The following is a 17356-nucleotide window of genomic DNA, read 5'->3' on the forward strand; positions in this document are numbered from 1 at the left end:
TCACAAAGGCAGTTAGAGGGGTCCCAGCTGGAGATGCAAATTTGGACGTTATCCATGTAGAGTGTTAAAAGCCATGAGAATGGACCCTGTCACCTGGAACAATGGTTCTCGATGGGGACAGTGCTGTCCCTCAGGGGATGTGTTGAAAATCTGAGGGCACATTTTTTATTGTCACCATGACTGGATGTGTTAGTCCTAAAATGCTCATGACAATCTTACACAAAGAACAGCTCCACGACCCACACACGTTTCACTGAATCCACAGGCACTGACGCAGGTGGAACACCTTTTATTATTATCTGAGCCTAGAGCCTCCCTCCATTTGACTCATAAAAACAATGTGCCCCTTGCCTAGCTCTAAGGTACCCTGAACTTTCCAAGAATACATAAAACAAAGGGAGCTGGCACGATGTTTGGTTCAGAACTTCACCAAGAGTGTCTGCTATTTCAAAACAATCCCGTCACTCCTGCAGCAGCCTTCACCGTAGTTGAGTCATCAACACGACTCAAATCAGTCTGCAGCTCAAATCCATCTGCATTGTAGCTGTGATGCCCATGGTGCTTTAAGGATCATCGCAAGGCCTTCAGCACAGCTGTGCTCAGGCATTGCAGATGGAAATGCATGCTATTTAATACCTCCCTTTCGAATTAGAAGATCGTAATGATTTTTCTAAAGCATTGCACGAGGTAGGTGCTCCTGTCTATGAATTCATCTCAGGGCAGCTAAGGAGGCGCTAGGCGTTGCACAGTGAGAGCCTCTCATGTAAAGAAATGAATGCAGCTAGAAAAGAGATGAGTGCAGGAATGTGTCATGGGCCCACCCAACCTTAAAGACCAAAGGGATGGAGGGAGGAGAAAACCAGAGGAGAACGTACTCCCTGATGAAGGGCATAATCAACAGTGTCCATGCTGCTGCGGGGTCCAGCAAGAGGGGCTTGAAGAACCACAACTGGATTGTGGGGGGCTGCAAAGATCGTGCATGACTTCGACCCCCATCCAGGGTGGTGCTGGGGGCAAAACTGCCGGGATGTCCATGCAACCCAGGGCAGAGGACCTTAATTACTGTGTTAAACATTTTGCAGACCTCCTTTCTGGACCCTGGGGGGCCCCCACTCCCACGCGCTAGCTCCACTCCTTCATGTCCAGGCATGCTGGTCCTCCTGCGACCCCTCCTTGGGAACCTCCTTCCCTGCCCCCAGAGGCCACTGGTCTGCCTACTGCCCTCTTCAATCCTCCCAACCCAGGGTATCCAGGCGCCCTGCCCGGCCCCGTGCATTTTGGTCCATACCCTGCTGAGTCGGGACTCAAAAGCCAAGGAAGTTGAAGACTTAGAACTCTTCATGCCGGAAGGGGCTGCAGGCAGAGGCCGTGCCCGGTCTGGGCCGTGGCCTCCTGCTCTGATGGCTGGGCTCCAGGGCTTGGCTGCACTCCGCATGTTTGTCTTCGCGGGTCTGTCCTGCAAAACAGCAGAAAAGCAAAGCATGTCTCCATCACTTGAACCAGCGTCATGACATCATCACACTTTACCCCACACAGCACGTCACCGCGGACTATCATAGAGTAGGAGCGCCTATGATTTGGCTGGAAATAGAATATTCCTAAGATGGGTTTATAGGCTTTATACTAGGCTAATTTTTACAACTCCACAACAGCTTTTACCAAACTACTGAAACTTAGCCACATTACTGATGTCCTGACATCACTTTTCAGCAGAATGACCTGACACAGCATTCCACCAAATACCCATCCATACGCTATGTGTCTGTATCTCACACCCAGATAAAACAGGTCAGCCAGAGTCAACACATAAAAAGCCCATAAGCTTTGTGGCTTTAGGGTTGACAAAGGAACAATTTACTTACTTTTAAAATAAACATAAATGAATTACTTGAAAGAATTCACAGAAGCACAAAATGACTTTTTTCATATAAAAATGAGTTTCATATAAAAATGAATGAAGTACATTTTAATTGGTCAGACCCAACCCTGTAGGGCAGAGTGACTTCCCTAACTGCAATATTTTATGAAAGGAAAATTGTTCAAACCAGCAAGATGCAGCTAAAGACATCAGGGGAAAATCCACACAGAGATGTGGAAGACGGCCCGAGACTGGCCAGCAGGGACCGGCGCTGTGATTCCTTAGCAAGGAGAGGCCCGGCCCATCCCTCACCCTCTCAGAGGCTCTGCTTCTTCCGTCAATAACATAACAGGTCTGGATTAGACATCCTCTCGGCTCTCTTCCAGCCCCAACCCTGACTCCGCCTGTCCCCACGGACTCAGGGTGTGACACAGGGCACCAAAGAACATCAGAAATGCACTTTACAAAACACCCACAAGTGACAACCACTTCCAATGGCCACTCTCACAGGGCACAGGGTAGGAGGCGGGGTCTCATTAACTGCCCCCGGGGGATGGTGGCCAGTGCTAGTATCCCTGGCTGCCTCTCCCCTCACGACCCGTTAGCCAGCCACGAGAAGAACCACAGGCAGCATCCTGCTCAGCCTGCGACGTCGTTTCTCCTGACAATGTCTCTCTGCGAGGCCATCTAGTTCCCAACCCTATTGAAACAGTGACCAGCTGGTGGCGTGTGTCCAGGCATGCACCTGACCGAGCTCACACTGCAGCGCTGACGGCAGCAGCTCTGTGAATGCTGCTACCGGTGGAAACACTCCTTTAAAGGCGGTGTAATTTGTTTTCCATAGTGTTTCCAAGGAAAACTATTAATGATTCAGTTACATAATTAGTTCAGAACCTTATGAGTCTCAGCTTTGTTCCAAGTATCATGATTTTTTAAAATTCTGGATTACGAAAAGCAATTTAATTCTTGTGTATTTTACAGATGTTCGGCACCAGTTATTTTTCTTCTTCAACCCACGATTTTTATTGCTGGTTTCCACAGCAACAATGAAAGAATGCCTAGGTTGAGGCCTATACAGTGACTAATTTCATGAGGACCCCCTCCCAAAATAAAATGAATGAACAGAGCCGGAATGACTCTTGAAGAGAATTACTGATGAATTTTACCAATTACTGCAGAATCAACCAGCAACCTGTCTGACTCATGGAGATGACTTAATAAAATATTTGTTTAATCAAGGCGCCCTTTGTTATGATTCGAATTACTTAGAAATGACTATTACAGGCCAGGCACAGTGGCTCATGCTTGTAATTCCAATATTTGGGGAGGCCAAAGGGGGAGGATCACTTGGTCCAGGAGTTTGAGGCCAGCCTGGGCAACACAGCAAGACTCTGTCTCTACAAAAAATACAAAAATTAGCCAGGCATGATGGTGCACACCTGTAGTCCCAGCTACTTGGGAGGCTGAGCTGGGAAGATGGCGTGAGTCCAGGAGGTCGAGGCTGCAGTGAGCTGTGATCATGCCCCTTCACTCCAGCCTGGGTGACAGAGTGAAACCCTCTCTCTAAATAAAAAAATAAATAAAGGACTGGATATTACAGGGCTTACTTTATGAAAACATAGGATGATTCTGCAATCTGACTACATTTTCCAAAACCTGCCCAGGTTACCCCTGAAATGAAATGCCTTTTATTTACTGCCCACCTCCACCACGAAAGAGAAAAATATAGAGATGAAAAGCAGCAGGACGAAGGTAGACGTTTTCCCTGTCAACCTTTTCCCCAACATTTCAGGAGTCTAAGACCTTGGTTAAAGAAAACAAGGAAAAGCCATCTCAGCCAAAATTCAAGTATTTAAACTTCTCTCTTAATCTCTGGCAACAAATGTGTGGATCCTGTGGATGGTGCCCCTGACGAACATGCAGCCGCCTTTCAGGGGTGGCGGGTGGCCCGCTCTGAGGCAGCGCTCTCCAGGCCCGTGTTTGTTGCATCAGGCCTCTTTCCCGATTCTCTTGGACCCTCCGAATTCAACCCATCTATTCTCACCTGACTGTACCCAGAAAATGCTCCTCATCCATCCCCCTCCTGCCGCCCACACTCCCTTTTCCTGAGCATCTTCGGCTTCACTCCCATCATTGTTTTCCTGGGCTAGGCTTTCTATTTTGTACCCACCCATCAGCCATACACTTCTCCTCAAATCTCATCTTCTCAAACTTAAAATATACAGTATAGGCTGGGAGTGGCTCACGCCTGTAATCCTAGCACTTTAGGAGGCCAAGGTGGGTGGATTGCCTGTGTTCAGGAGTTCGAGACCAGCCTAGGCAACACGGGGAGATCCCGTTTCACTAAAAATACAAAAAATTAGCTGAATGGGGTGGCGCACAACTGTAGTCTCAGCTACTCGGGGAACTGAGGCGTGAGAATCGCTTGAACCCAGGAGAAAGAAGTTGTAGTGAACCAAGATTGAGCCACTGTACTCCAGCCTGGGTGACAGAGGGAGACGCCATCTCCAAAAAAAGAAAAAAGAAAAGAAAAGAAAAGAAAGAAAGAAAAAGAAAAAAATACACAATATGCTGCCCTCCGTCCACTTGCAGGAAGGACTCCTACTAGAAGGGGAGCAGGTGCACCCCTAGGCCCTCTCCTAGTTTCTTCAGGCTTCCTCCCAATCCACTTCCCACCACTTCTACTACCCTCCTGTCATCCAGCCCCTCGGCCTGGCTCTCTGACCTAGGAAGTCAGTTCATTTACATAAACGCTGTCATGAGCTGAGAGCAGCTATCCTATTTCACTCTGAGCCTGGCAAGGCACTGCTAAATGCTCTATGTGAATGGCTCAGTAACCCTATGAGGTAAGGGTCACCTCCTGCTATGATCTGAATGTTCTCCCAGAATGTACATGTTGGAACCTAATCCCCACTGTGGTATTAGGAGGTAGGGCATCTGGGAGGCACAGCCCTCATCAATGCAATTAGTGCCTGAGGGAGCTTGTTTGCCCCTTCCACCAAGTGAGGGCCCTGCAAGAGAACTCCGTTTATGAACCAGACAGCAGGCCCTTGCCAGACACCAAATCGAGTGGCACCTTGATCTTGGACGACGCAGCCTCCAGAACTGTGAGCAATAAATTTCTGTTGTTTATAAGCCACCCAGTCTACGGTATTTTTCTTATAGCAGCCTGAACAGACTAAGACATCTCCATTTCACAGGTGAGGAAACTTCATTTCCCCAAGACAGGTTAAGCAACTTACCCAAATCTCAGAGTTTATCATGGAGCCAAGATTCAAACCCAGTTTAAATTGGTTCCAAAACCTACATGCCTAAACACCAGGGACGGATGGCCTCTCTGAATAATCTTTGCTCCCCGGAGAGCACCAAGGCTGTAGATCAAATGCACCTGGTCCAAATTCAGCTCCACTGTTAACATTGTGAACTCAGCCATGCTTTTTGAACACGATTCTCTACATCTTCACCCAGTAAGATGGAGTTATCAGTGCCAACTTCGTAAAACTGTAATGACGAAAGGAGAACAGGTCCATCGGGTGCCAGGCACACAAAAGGCTGTCGACAACTATGAGCCGCCCTCCGGACAAAAACTGTTGATGGTGTTCAACGGAGCGCTGCTCTGCCTTCTGACTCAGCAGCACGCAGTGATGGGTCAGTTAAATGTGTGTTCAGGGCAGGAGGCAGACAGACATACCAGATCCAAGGAACACGCTCTTCTACACAGAAAGACTATTTTCATTTGGAAATGTCAAAGAGAGAAAGAAGCAAGGGAAACGCACCTGCAGGGAAGACACTTCACAGCAATTAAAATTGCCCAGGGTTTAACAAATCCTGGCTGCTGAAAGATAAACACAGGTGGGAATGCCAGCTGAGTAATCGTTTTCTTATGGATGTGAATTAGTCATACAAAATAAACAGGCTCCGGCCAAGTAGAAGACAGTGAAAAAAAGGTTTCTATTATTAATCTCATGATGTCCTAAAATCCTCACGAACACCACAAAGGATCACATCAACCAAGGAATTACAGTTCAATCTAGGACCCCCCTCCCTTGGTGGGGTGGGGGATGTCGTTCCGGGGGTGTTTTCTTTAAATTTTTCCAACATTTTATTTTCTTACCAAGTTTCTCTCCTCTCCAGAATAGTGTAAGGCTTAAACTGCAACTCATAGATTTCACAGTGTAAAGTAGAAGAGAAAGGAGGGAGGGAGAAAAGGAGGGGAGAGGGAACCACTATTTAAGGAATACAATTAGGTGCTGGGCACCAGGGAAAGTCAGAGTCCACACATGTCTCCTGTTCCCTGAAAACACGCTGTTCTGCCACCAAATCGCTGCCTTCAGAGCCTGCATTGGAGGGGTTATCTCGGGCCTCAGCTTCATTATCCTTTTAAGGCAAGAAATAGAAAGGCGATTGGGAAACCATTCTGGATGATCAGAAAATAATGACGAGTCTCCGGGAGTGGGAGAGGGCATTCCGGGCTCGGCGACAAGCACAATAAGCACTGGGAAGCGGAAGGCCAAAGCATTCAAGTCTGAGAACCAACAAAATAAGAATGTGCACATAGCTCAATTGCCAGGGGACTCAGCAGGAAATAGAACGTAAGCGAACCACACATTGAAAATACTGAGCTGGAGCTTTTTGGAACATGGGTCGAATTTGCTCCTGACCTCTTCTACAGTAGTAGTTCTAAGCCCAAGGGGCACATGGCAATGTGCAGAGGCATTTATGGTGTGATAACTTGGGGTGCTACTGGCAGATCCCAGAGATGCTGCTAGACATCTGTAACCCAAAGGGGAGCCCCACAAGGAAGCATCTGGCCTACAATGTCAGCAGTCCCGCGGCGGAGGGACTTCCGGGGAAGAATGAGAGCCCTCGGACGCTGGCTCCTAGACCAACCGGCACGTGGCGTATCTGGTTAGCCTCCCACCTAACATGGAAACATTAACACTGAAAATCCGGTTGGGGCACAGCTGACAGAATCCCAGACTTCAGCAAATGGCCACAGGAAATGCTTCAAAGCTGATTATTTCCCACGGTCTTGAGATGAAAAATCATCCCAATAGCCTCAGATTCCTTCTCGGTAAATAAGGAAAAGAACAGATTTCCATACAGCAGCAGAAAAAAAATTCCAGACTAAAATTCATTGGTCCCATCAGCAGAAGTCACTGGAAAAAAAGAAGTGATAAAAACAAAAACGAAATGGAAAAGAACATTTGTACATCACTAACCACACCACCTCAAACCTGAAAACAATCTTCAATAGCGGAATAAGAAACTATGGACGGCTGCCAGAAGGCGGAGACCCACAAGGAATAGGGTGTAATCTGGAATAAGAAACAGAGGCCGAGGCAGGTCCCAAATATGAAATGCAGACCCAAGAGAGAGGCTATAATCTGGCAGCTATATTGAGACCAAGAGCTCAGAATCACTGGTCTGCCACATCCTTCTGTCTCCAAAGCTGCCTCAAGCAACCAGCGTCCCAAAGAGCAAAGTGACCACTAATAAGTAGTTATTCCCTTACCTATAACATAGCTTCACATCAAAGGATTAAAGTGAAGGAGCCAAGGCAGTAGGAAAAGGAGATGTAAATAAAATGCTTTAAGAGCCCTTTTTTTTTTTTTTAGGTATAGTGTACAATAGTCTATTGAGAAGTAAACAGAATAAAAACGACAGTATAGGAGGGAACCAGAGACTTTCATATCTATCTGGGTTGCAGCATCTTGAGCCATATTTATCAAGTCCTGGCTCCGGGCCTTTGCACATGCAACTGCCTGTGCCTGGGATGCCAGCTGGGAAGCTGAGGTGAGCTGAGAAAGGAAGTATTTACAAGGGTGTGGGCAGGGCTTGTAATGAAAAGGAGAAGCAAAAGGGTAAGTGCAGCATCCCAGAGCTAGGAAACCTCACACACATCCTCTCCCTCCCTCCAACCTGACAGCCAGTGCTGCCCATAGGCTCAGGGAAGGCATGGGACCTAAGTACAGTGTCTATGGTCGCCTGCCCTGGCGCAGAGCTGGAGGAAGAAGACAGAGAGGTGGAGTGGCAAACAGGAGGCCCAGGATGCCCGGCCAGCTCCCATGGCCCAGCTAACTTCAACACCACCTTCCAAAGTGTGCTCAAGTCTCTCCCCTCCAGAAAATCTTCCCCCAGTCTGATAGAGTCTCATAAGTATGCCTCTCCTTGTTGGTAAGCCCTTCCCAGGGGCAGCCTCCTGGCATCTGCCTGTGTACAGCCAGCCTCAGCCTGGGGCACAGAACAAACCCTGGATAACTAGCTTCAGCCCTGACTTCCCTATTTCTGTCATCGGCACAGCCTTTCCCTTGCTCTTCTAGACTCAAAACCTCAGAGTCATCTTGGACTCCTCTCTAGGGCTCCCATTTCTCAAATTCACGGCTGTCCAGGCCAGCAGATCAGAGGCCTGCAACATTTCCTGTAGGAGCCCTGTCTTTTTCTCCAGCACAGATTGGCATTAAGTCCCTCCTGGGCTCATCCGTTCCACATATTCAAGACAGATTTCTGAAAATTCAGCTGGGGTCAGTCATTTCCTGCTCAAAATCCTGCATTTTATCTTATTTACTCATTTGTTTTTTAAGAGATGGGGTCTTACTCCATTGCCCAAGCTGGAGTGCTGTGGCATGATCACAATTCACTACGGCCTCGACCTCCTGGGCCTCAGAGATCCTCCTGCTTCAGCCTCCCAAGTAGCTGGGACAACAGACGTGTTACCATGGCTGGCTAACTTTTTTTTTTTTTTTTTTGGTAGAGGCGAAATCTCACCTTGTTGCCTAGGCTGGTCTCAAACTCATGGACTCAAGTGATCCTCCCACCTCAGCCTCCCAAAGTGCTGGGATTACTGGCATGAGCCACTGCACTCAGCCCATTTTACTGTATTTTTAAGCTAACATTTAGCAACACCAACTAAGAGCCCGGCACCATGTTTAGCATTTTCCTACATCTTCTTTCATGTTTCTGACCACCCCATCAGATAGCTGCTGTCACCCCCATTTTACAGTTCAGCAACAAGGAAACGTCAAGGAGTTTGCTAACTCCCCCAACAGGGCCCTCAGCAATGTCACTTCAGGCTGTGTGCCTAACCCTGGCCTACTGCTCCCCTTACACACCATCTTAGTCCATTTGGGTTCATACAACAAAAAACCGTAGACTGGGTAATTTATAAACAAGGTGAACTCATTGCTTACAGTTCTGGAGGCTGGGAAGTCCAAGACAAGGCACCAACAGATTGAGTGTCTGGTGAGGGCTCACTCTGCTGCACAGATGGTGCCTTCTTGCTGTGCCTCACATGGCAGAAGGGGCGAGGGAGCTCCTCAAGCCTCTTTTGCACAAGCACAATCCCATTCATGAGGGTGGAGCCCTCATGGCCGCCTTCCCAAAGGCCCCACCTCTTAATCCTATCACATGGGGTTTTAAGTTCCAATAGATAAATTTTGGGGGATACATCAACATTCAGACAATAGCACCACCAAATTAAATGACAGCTTGCCTGAGCTTGGCTGAGCCATGCTGACCCCTTACTCCGCAGCGTAGCCAAAGAGGACTCTTCTCTGCGCTTCCGATGAAATTTGCGGTTCTCATCCTGGGATATTCACCGATCTGAGGGCCTCCCTGTATGAATGTTTTATCCCCTCCTTTTAAGCTTATGCCAATCAAGACTTTCTTGCAAAATCTTTGTGATACTCCCACCTCTAAACCTCCAGAAAATCATCTCTCTTCTGGAACTCCTAGGTCCGTGACCACTGCCCACTGCCTCTCACCCAGTGCTGCAGCCTCCCCTCACCGGCTCTTGGCCTCTGCTCCTGACCACCGGTTAATGCCCATTCAGCAGCCACAGGAGTCTTTTCAAAGCACAAATCATGAACTGTCCACTTAAAAATGGTTAAGATGGTAAATTTCATGTTATGTGACTTTTTTTCATTAGAAGTTAAAAAATTAAGACACATACACAAAATCAGATCACATCGCTCCCTACACAGAACCCCCAGTGGCTTCTCACTGCATTGGGATTGAAAGCCCAAGGTCTTCGTCCCAGCCCCAAGATCCTAGGCAGCCTGGCCCTGCCCACCTCCTCGCCTGGCTCTGATCACTCTCCCCAGCTCACCATGCTTCACGTGGGCCGCTCCCAGCTCCGAGCATGAGCGGCTAGTTCCCAAGGAAGAGCTCTGCCCCTGCTGTTCCCTCTGACCAGAACGTTCCCCAGCTCCTCACACAGCAGGCTCCTTTCTCCTCGGTCAGTCTGTGCCTCTAAAGTAGCTCTCCCACCTCACCAAACAGCCCCCGGTTTACTCCTTCAGAGCCTTTATCACCAAACAAAGACTCTCACTGCCATCGATTATCTGCCATTGATTATCTGTCATGGGTTATCTGCCTTCCTGCGCCACTAGGGCAGGTCCATGATAGCAGGGCCTTACCTCCCTTGTTCACCATCGTGTTCCTGGCACATAGTAGGTGCTCAAAAAATATTAATGAATATTTAATGAATATTTAGATTCTGGCTTTCACTGAAGACATGCATATGGGTGTCTCCCTGCCCCTGCCGCACCAGCCAGGGAGCTCCTACAAAGGTACACAGGTCCCAGCAGGCAGGAGCCACTCGCTAAATAGGTGTTGAATTAATAGGCAAGCACAAAAGAGAACTGGAAGGCAATGACAATCCTTCTCTCATAAGACTTATAAATATCTCTAAACAGTTGAAAAAAAAAATAAAGTCCCCAGACTGCTTTCAGGATGAGAGCCCCATGGACATGAACATAGAGCCTTCCAGCACTACTACCTTGAAAACATTCATGTTGATGTGTAAGCATTAGTGTTATAAAACTTAATCTTGTTAACTCACAGTCATGCCTGAGAAATAGTCCTAAATTTATTCCTGAAGGATGACTTTTAAAACTTTTGGTTTACACCTTAGTCTCACAGAAATAGTAAACAACACTTTCCTATGCTATGGTTTCAGATTTAACCAGGCATCTTCACAGAAACATAATAAATGAATTTATGTTAGTAAATGCTTTGTAAAGTGGGAACGGATGGTAACCATAGACTTAGGAACCTGATAATTTAAAGTATCAAGTCTGAGTACCTTATCTTTTATCCAACCTTTTCTGCTTCTTTGTTCCTAACTTAGGGGCCCCTAAGCCAAGTGGGGATATGGGCACAGCCCTGTGATGTCAGGGGCACAGCTTCCCAGGCAACAGGCAGGCCAGTTCTGTTTCATTCTGTTCTATTTCCTCTAGAAACAATGCAAGAACTGCAGGGCATGCTGCCCCACCCACCCAGCAAAACCCCGTGTGCTCCACCATGCCTCCGTGCATTTGAACGATGAGGACCTGGGAGGGAGGGGACAAATCCTCTTGCCCAGCACTGCTGAGCACAGATGCAAAAAAAGGACCCTCCGTAGCAAGAGCCCCCACCCACGGGTGGAGAGGTCTGGTCCCTCATCACGTCCACTGCCCCTCCCTCAGCTCACTATACTTCAGTCACTCTGGCCTTCTGACCAGAGGAAGATAAAAGCAAGGAGGAGCCAGCCCGGCTCTGCAAACTCAGGAGAGGCAGGCTACAAATGCCGCATGCCCCTGGTGACACACACTGGCTGTATGGGACCCAACAAGAGAAGCCAGAGGGTGATCTCATAAATCCCCTAGTGGCTTAATTCGATGCACAGAAGCCTTAAGTCGTGAGACGCAGGGTCTCAACTGGACCCAACCACATTGAGTGCTGTGGCCTCGGCATGTGACGAGGCTGGCTGAGGAGGGTCCCTGGCAGTCTGTCTGTCTGTCTGTGGAAGTGAAGGGTCTCCTGGGATAACACTCGGCATGGGGGGAGAGAGAGGAGGTGGGAACAGGGCCATCAAGGCAACATGGAAAGAGCTACTTCCCCAAGAAATTGTGAGGTGTCCACCTTACTCATCATGGCCTTCTGGGGCGTGCTGAAGACTTGGCACTATGGCACCTCACAGCCACAGGGCAACGTGGCAGCAGTGGTGCCCAGGGTGGCGGAGGCAGCAGTGGGACCGCGGGCAGCAGAGGCCTTCAGTGCCATGGTCATGATGGCAGCAGCCATCCCAGAAAGTGCCTGGCCAGGTAGAGAAGGGAGAGGTGGCACATCAGCTTAGGCCTATTCATTTGCTTGGCTCCTGGGGACATCAGGAAGAAAGGAAGGGAACACAGAATTTTGCTGGAGCATCTCTAGTCGCAGAGGATGCAGGAACAAAATCTGGACCATCTCTGCATGGCCCTAACTCACGCTTGCATCCTGCCGTGGATACCCAGAGTCGTGGTGAATATCCCCTCCGCTGAAGAGAGAAGAACAGGGAACGTCTGTCTCCTCGCACACCCAGTGGGAGTCAGCCATTGTTCAGAGCACCGTGAGTTCTGGATTTCCTTATTGTTGTCAGATAAAGTTAAATCACTGAATGCAGCTGATTTCCTTTTTGTTCTCGCATTCCTGAGATTTTCTTTTCTAACCCACAGGCTTTAGCTATATTCCTGCAGTGCCAGCTGGCTAATGAAAGCAACTGCTGTGCTTTGCAGGGTTAATTTATTCAGTGCCTGGAATATGCCCTATCCTTCGTCAGCATCAATCGCTTCTAGCATTGTGTTTTAAATATACACAGGAACCACAAATATGAGGGATAATTTTGCAGGCTGCTCCTGGGATTACCTTGTCATTACACGTTCCTTGCACAGGAGTAAGTCTACAAGGAACAGCAAGTACAGCAACTGCTATGTGATCTGTTTCCAGAGTGGGGGACAGAAACGGTTACATAACAGCACTTCCGCTGCCCCCTGTGGATGGGCCCTTTATGACACAGACACATCTGACTTTCAAAATGAAGCGAGACAGTTTACCCCCGACCCTCAAAGAGCACAACCTGAGCCATGCCATGAAGCCACCTCCACCTCCTCTTTGTTTCAGTGTAAGGCACACGGAGTGCTCAGGCCCCTGCTCCCTTCTGCCCACTCCTGCCAGCCATCTTGCACTCTGAGCCCAGGCAGAGCAAATGACCAGCAGCTGCAGGGATGCTGAGTTCTATCATCCAGCCTCCAGGCCTGCCCAAGGCCACTCTGAGCCCAGAACAGGCTTCCCAGCCCGGACTCCTGCTTTCCACTTACCCTCTACTGTCTGGTAAACCTCAGTTCACAGCCCCTTGTCTGGGGCACAGACATGCTTCCACACCACAGTGTGTCCACAGCACCCTGGACCCAGGCTTATCAGCAGGCCTTACACGAGACGAACACTGCTTCTCTGTGTGACTCCCACCCCCATCTCCTTTGCCCAGACGGTCCCTGAGTGAAGGGCTCTGTCTCATTCCTCTGTGGTTCCACACCTGTGGGCCCAGTGTCTGGTCCACATTAAAGATAGATCATTGACCTAAAGGTGAAACCTGAAACTAGAAAACTTCTAGAAGAAAACAGGAGAAAACTGTTGTGACCTTGAGTAGGGCAAAGATTTCTTAGTTACAACACCAAAAATATGAGCAATAAAATAGGACAAAAAACATAGAAAACCACCTGATTAATGGGATATTGTCAAAATTTAAAACGTACGGTCTTCAGAAGACATTGTCAACAAAATGAAAAGACAAGCCATCGACTGGAAGGGAAATATCTGCAAAACACAAAACTGATAAAGTACTTGAATCTTGAATTATTAAATAATAACCATTTTTGTTATTATTTGTTACTTTTATTTATTATTTATTTATTTATTGGGACGGAGTCTTCCTCTTGTCACCCAGGATGGAGTGCAATGGCAGTGGCGCGGTCTCGGCTCACTGCGACCTCAGCCTCCCGGGTTCAAGCAATTCTCCTGCCTCAATCTCCCGAGTAGCTGGGATTACAGGTGTGTACCACCACGCCCAGCTAATTTTTTATTTTTAGTAGAGACAGGGTTTCACCATGTTGGTCAGGCTGGTCTCAAACTCCTGACCTCAGGTGATCCGCCGGCCTCGGCCTCCCAAAGTGCTGAGATTACAGACATGAGCCATCGTGCCCTGCCTATTTGTTATTTTTGTTAAAAATAACAAAATGATGTCCATATTAACAACAAAGAATAATAATAAAAAGCACAAGGCAATAAAAAATGACCAAAGATTTAAATAAAAACTTCACCAGAGAAGATATTTGGATGGCAAATAAACACATAAAAAAATGCTTGACATCATTAGTCATTAAGAAAATGCAAATGAAGCCATAAGAGCTATCACTACATACCTACTAGAATGGCTAAAAATTTAAAAAAAAAACAAAACAATATCAAGTGCTGGCAAAGATATGGAGCAACTGGAACTCTAATACACTGCTGGTAGAAATGCAAAATGGTACAGCCACTTTGCAGTGCCGAAGTTTTTTTTTTTTTTTAGTCCATGAGGCATTTTATTTGTAAATGTATGTATTACATCCCTAGAAAAAGAATCCCAGGATTTTCCCTCCTGTGTGTTTTCGTCTTGCTTCTTCATGGTCCATGATGCCAGCTGAGGTTGTCAGTACAATGAAACCAAACTGGCGGGATGGAAGCAGGTTATTCTGCCATTTTTCTAGATCTTTGAGTTGCACATCAAATCTGGGGCTGATCACTCCACACTTGTTTAGCCTGCCTGTAAGGTTCACAACAATTTTCCCAGCTCTGTGATCATCAATGATTTCAAATTCGCCAATGTAACCATGCTTCATCATCACAGTGAGAAACCGGACGATGACTTTGGAGCACGGCCTAATAAGAACCTGGCGTTTGCCTCTCTTTTCGGCATTGTTGGTGCTCTTGAGAGCATCAGCCAGGACATTCATGCGCACCATTGTGGCTTAGATTGCAGGACTGCGCCGATGGCAGACAGATGAAATTGGAGCTCTCAGAGAGTGCTCAGTGCCGAAGTTTCTTAAAAATTAAACATATACAATCCACTAATCCCACTCTTCAGTATTTATCCAAGAGAAATAAAAATTTGTGTTCACACAAACATCTGTAATGCTAATGTTCATGGCAGCTGGATTCGTAACAGCAAAAGCCAAGCAACCTAACTCTCCCTCAACAGTGAGTGGATAAATAAACTGATGCATCCCCATGTTAGATTAGTACTCAGCAATAGAATGAACTCAGCAATAAAAGTGAATGAATAGCACACACACAAAAAGGATATATTTCAAATGCACTATGCTAAGTGAAAAAAGCCTAAACTCAAAAGCCTACTTACTATCTACACAAATCTTATCCATCTTTAAGTCCCAGATCAAATGTTACTTCTCCCTTGTAGTTTTATCTGCCATCTCCCCACACCTACAAAAAGACCAACGTGATTTGGTGCTGCTCTAAATTCCAAACATTTTGTCTATGTCCTCTCTTGTATGACTGTATATGCCAGTTATCATGTCTCTCTAACTAACTGGAAGCGCCAACTATGATTCACCTTTGCATTTAAAAGCAAAGGCAGATCAGCGGCCTCACCAGCAGCTGGCCGGCATTCAGACTCCTTCTGCTGTGCCTGCTGCCTAGCATCTGGATCGATGCCTTGCATATGGGAAGTGTTCAGAAATTTTCTGTTTGATGAATTAACAAAAAATTAAATGTCCCAGGTGACCTGTGTCAGATATAGTTGGTGTGGTCAGCACTCAAAGAATAATACAGCCCAGGAGTCTGGACGAGATGGTCTCTTAATACTATTTTAGATGAATGAATGAATGAACACCAAAGGACAGAGCAACCAGTGCTAGAAAGAAGCCCACTAACAGGCTATGGTGTGTGAGCACAGTGGGTGCTAGAGGGGAAAGTGGTATCTCAGTGAGACCCTCGTCACGGGCTGAACTGCGTCCCTCCCCGCCACCCCCTTCCTATGTTGAAGCCCTAATCCCTAATGTCTCAGAATGTAACTGTATTTGGAGAGAGGGTCTTTAAAGTGGTAATTAAGGTCATATGGGTGGGCCCTAATCCAATATTACTAGTGTCCATTTAAGAAAAGATTAGGACACAGGCACACACAGAGGGATAACCGTGTGAAGATACAAGGTGAATATATATATATATATATATATATATTTTTTTTTTTTTTTTTTTTTGAGACAGGGTCTTGCTCTGTTGCCAAGGCTGGAGAGCAGTGGCATGATCATAGCTCACTGAAGCCTCAAACTCAACACTGAAGCGATCCTCCCACCTCAGCCTCTTGAATAGCTGGGACAACGTGCACACCACCACACCTGGCTCATTTTTTTCTTTTTTTAGAAATGGGGTCTCACTGTGTTGCCCAGGCTGGTCTCAAACTCCTGGGCTGAAGCAATTCTCCTGCCTCAGCCTCCCAAAATAACACTTTGACCTTGACTCCAATGTCTGCTTCCAGTGCTGTGAGAAAATTGCTGTCTGTTGTTTAAGACCTACAGTCTGTGATACTTTGTTGTGAGTGACCAAGCAGACTAGCACAACTCTGAAGGATGGCTAGGAGGTTGACATGTGAAAACTGGAGGAGAGGGCATTCCAGGTAAGAAGAGGAGCACCCCCAAAAGCAGGCAAGGAGCGGTGCTGTTTGGCCACAGCGGGCGAGCACGGTGGAAGTTATGCAGAATAGTGCTGGAAAACAGGGTGGCAGCGGATGGCAGAGGCCCAGAATGGCAGGTTAAAGAGCTGAGACTTTGAGGGTGCCTTTTCCTTATGTGACTGGTGGCAACTCAGTATCATCTGTGATGGAAGGAGGCAGCGGGTGCAGCAGGAGGAGTCTGAACGGCTAGCCGGCTGCAGGTGGGGCCACCGCGGCCTAAACTGGCACACATGGGCCCCAGGGGCTCCTGGGGTGGCTTTGGGGGCAGCAAAGGTTTGTTGATTGAAAAGTTATGTGTGTGTTATAATGTGGGAAACTCAGGGCCACAGCACGGCTCACCTGTGAAAAGTTAGAGCACAGATCAGAGCAACAAACACATCACGAGATCCTGAGGCCCAGAACGCTGCACCCGTGGGCTCTACATTCCGGACAGATCCCAGTCCACCCCAATCTTCCAGATGCCACCACCCCTCTAATTCACCTCCATCCTCTCCTCAGCCCTCTCCCTCCACCTGGCTAATCTTTCCACACTAACCACAGTGATCCTTTAGAAATGTAGGTCAGATCCCATCACTCCTCTGCTCAGAGCCCTCCAGTGGGTCCCTGTGTCCCTTGGAATAAAACCCAGGCTTCCTACCATGGTTCACACGCACACCCGCATCCCCACTCCCCAGACCCTCTTCTCCCCTTCACTCCCAGTGCCCTGCTGCACTGGGAAAGAAACACCAGGCTCAAAAGGAGTCATGGGAATTCACTCGTTTACACAAACAGCTGGGGACTGTCTCATTCATTTGTTAGCTGGAGAATCATTCTGGAAGCACCTCCTGTACCTAGGCACTGCAGTAGGCACCAGGACACAGGATGGGCAAAACCAAACACCACCCCTCCCCACCTGGGGCTCACCATCCGGTGTAGGGAACTATCAAATGGCCTTGGAAATACCAGATATCAACTGGGAAAACTCTACTAAA

The 17356-nt window shown here is 47.7% G+C and overlaps 2 protein-coding genes across 6 annotated transcripts in view; both read right to left on the bottom strand.

Moving 5' to 3' along the window:
* The window catches only part of SPECC1 (sperm antigen with calponin homology and coiled-coil domains 1), a 281070-nt gene that overhangs the window by 222171 nt on the left and 41543 nt on the right, over positions 1–17356 (bottom strand). For 3 of the 5 annotated variants that reach the window (XM_050763865.1, XM_050763867.1, XM_050763866.1), the window contains exon 2: positions 1289–1456. In XM_050763865.1, the coding sequence (XP_050619822.1) occupies positions 1289–1456 (168 nt within the window). Of the gene's footprint in view, positions 1–1288; positions 1711–17356 lie in introns of those variants that run through there. The other 2 variants (XM_050763862.1, XM_050763869.1) reach the window with 2 other exon arrangements.
* Positions 14209–14739, bottom strand: LOC126939063 (40S ribosomal protein S15a-like). Its single transcript, XM_050763960.1, has one exon. The coding sequence runs from the start codon at positions 14656–14658 to the stop codon at positions 14266–14268; it is 393 nt and encodes a 130-aa protein (XP_050619917.1). The 5' UTR covers positions 14659–14739; the 3' UTR covers positions 14209–14265.

Source organism: Macaca thibetana, chromosome 16 (genome assembly GCF_024542745.1).
Source record: "Macaca thibetana thibetana isolate TM-01 chromosome 16, ASM2454274v1, whole genome shotgun sequence".
Classification (NCBI taxonomy): domain Eukaryota; kingdom Metazoa; phylum Chordata; class Mammalia; order Primates; family Cercopithecidae; genus Macaca; species Macaca thibetana.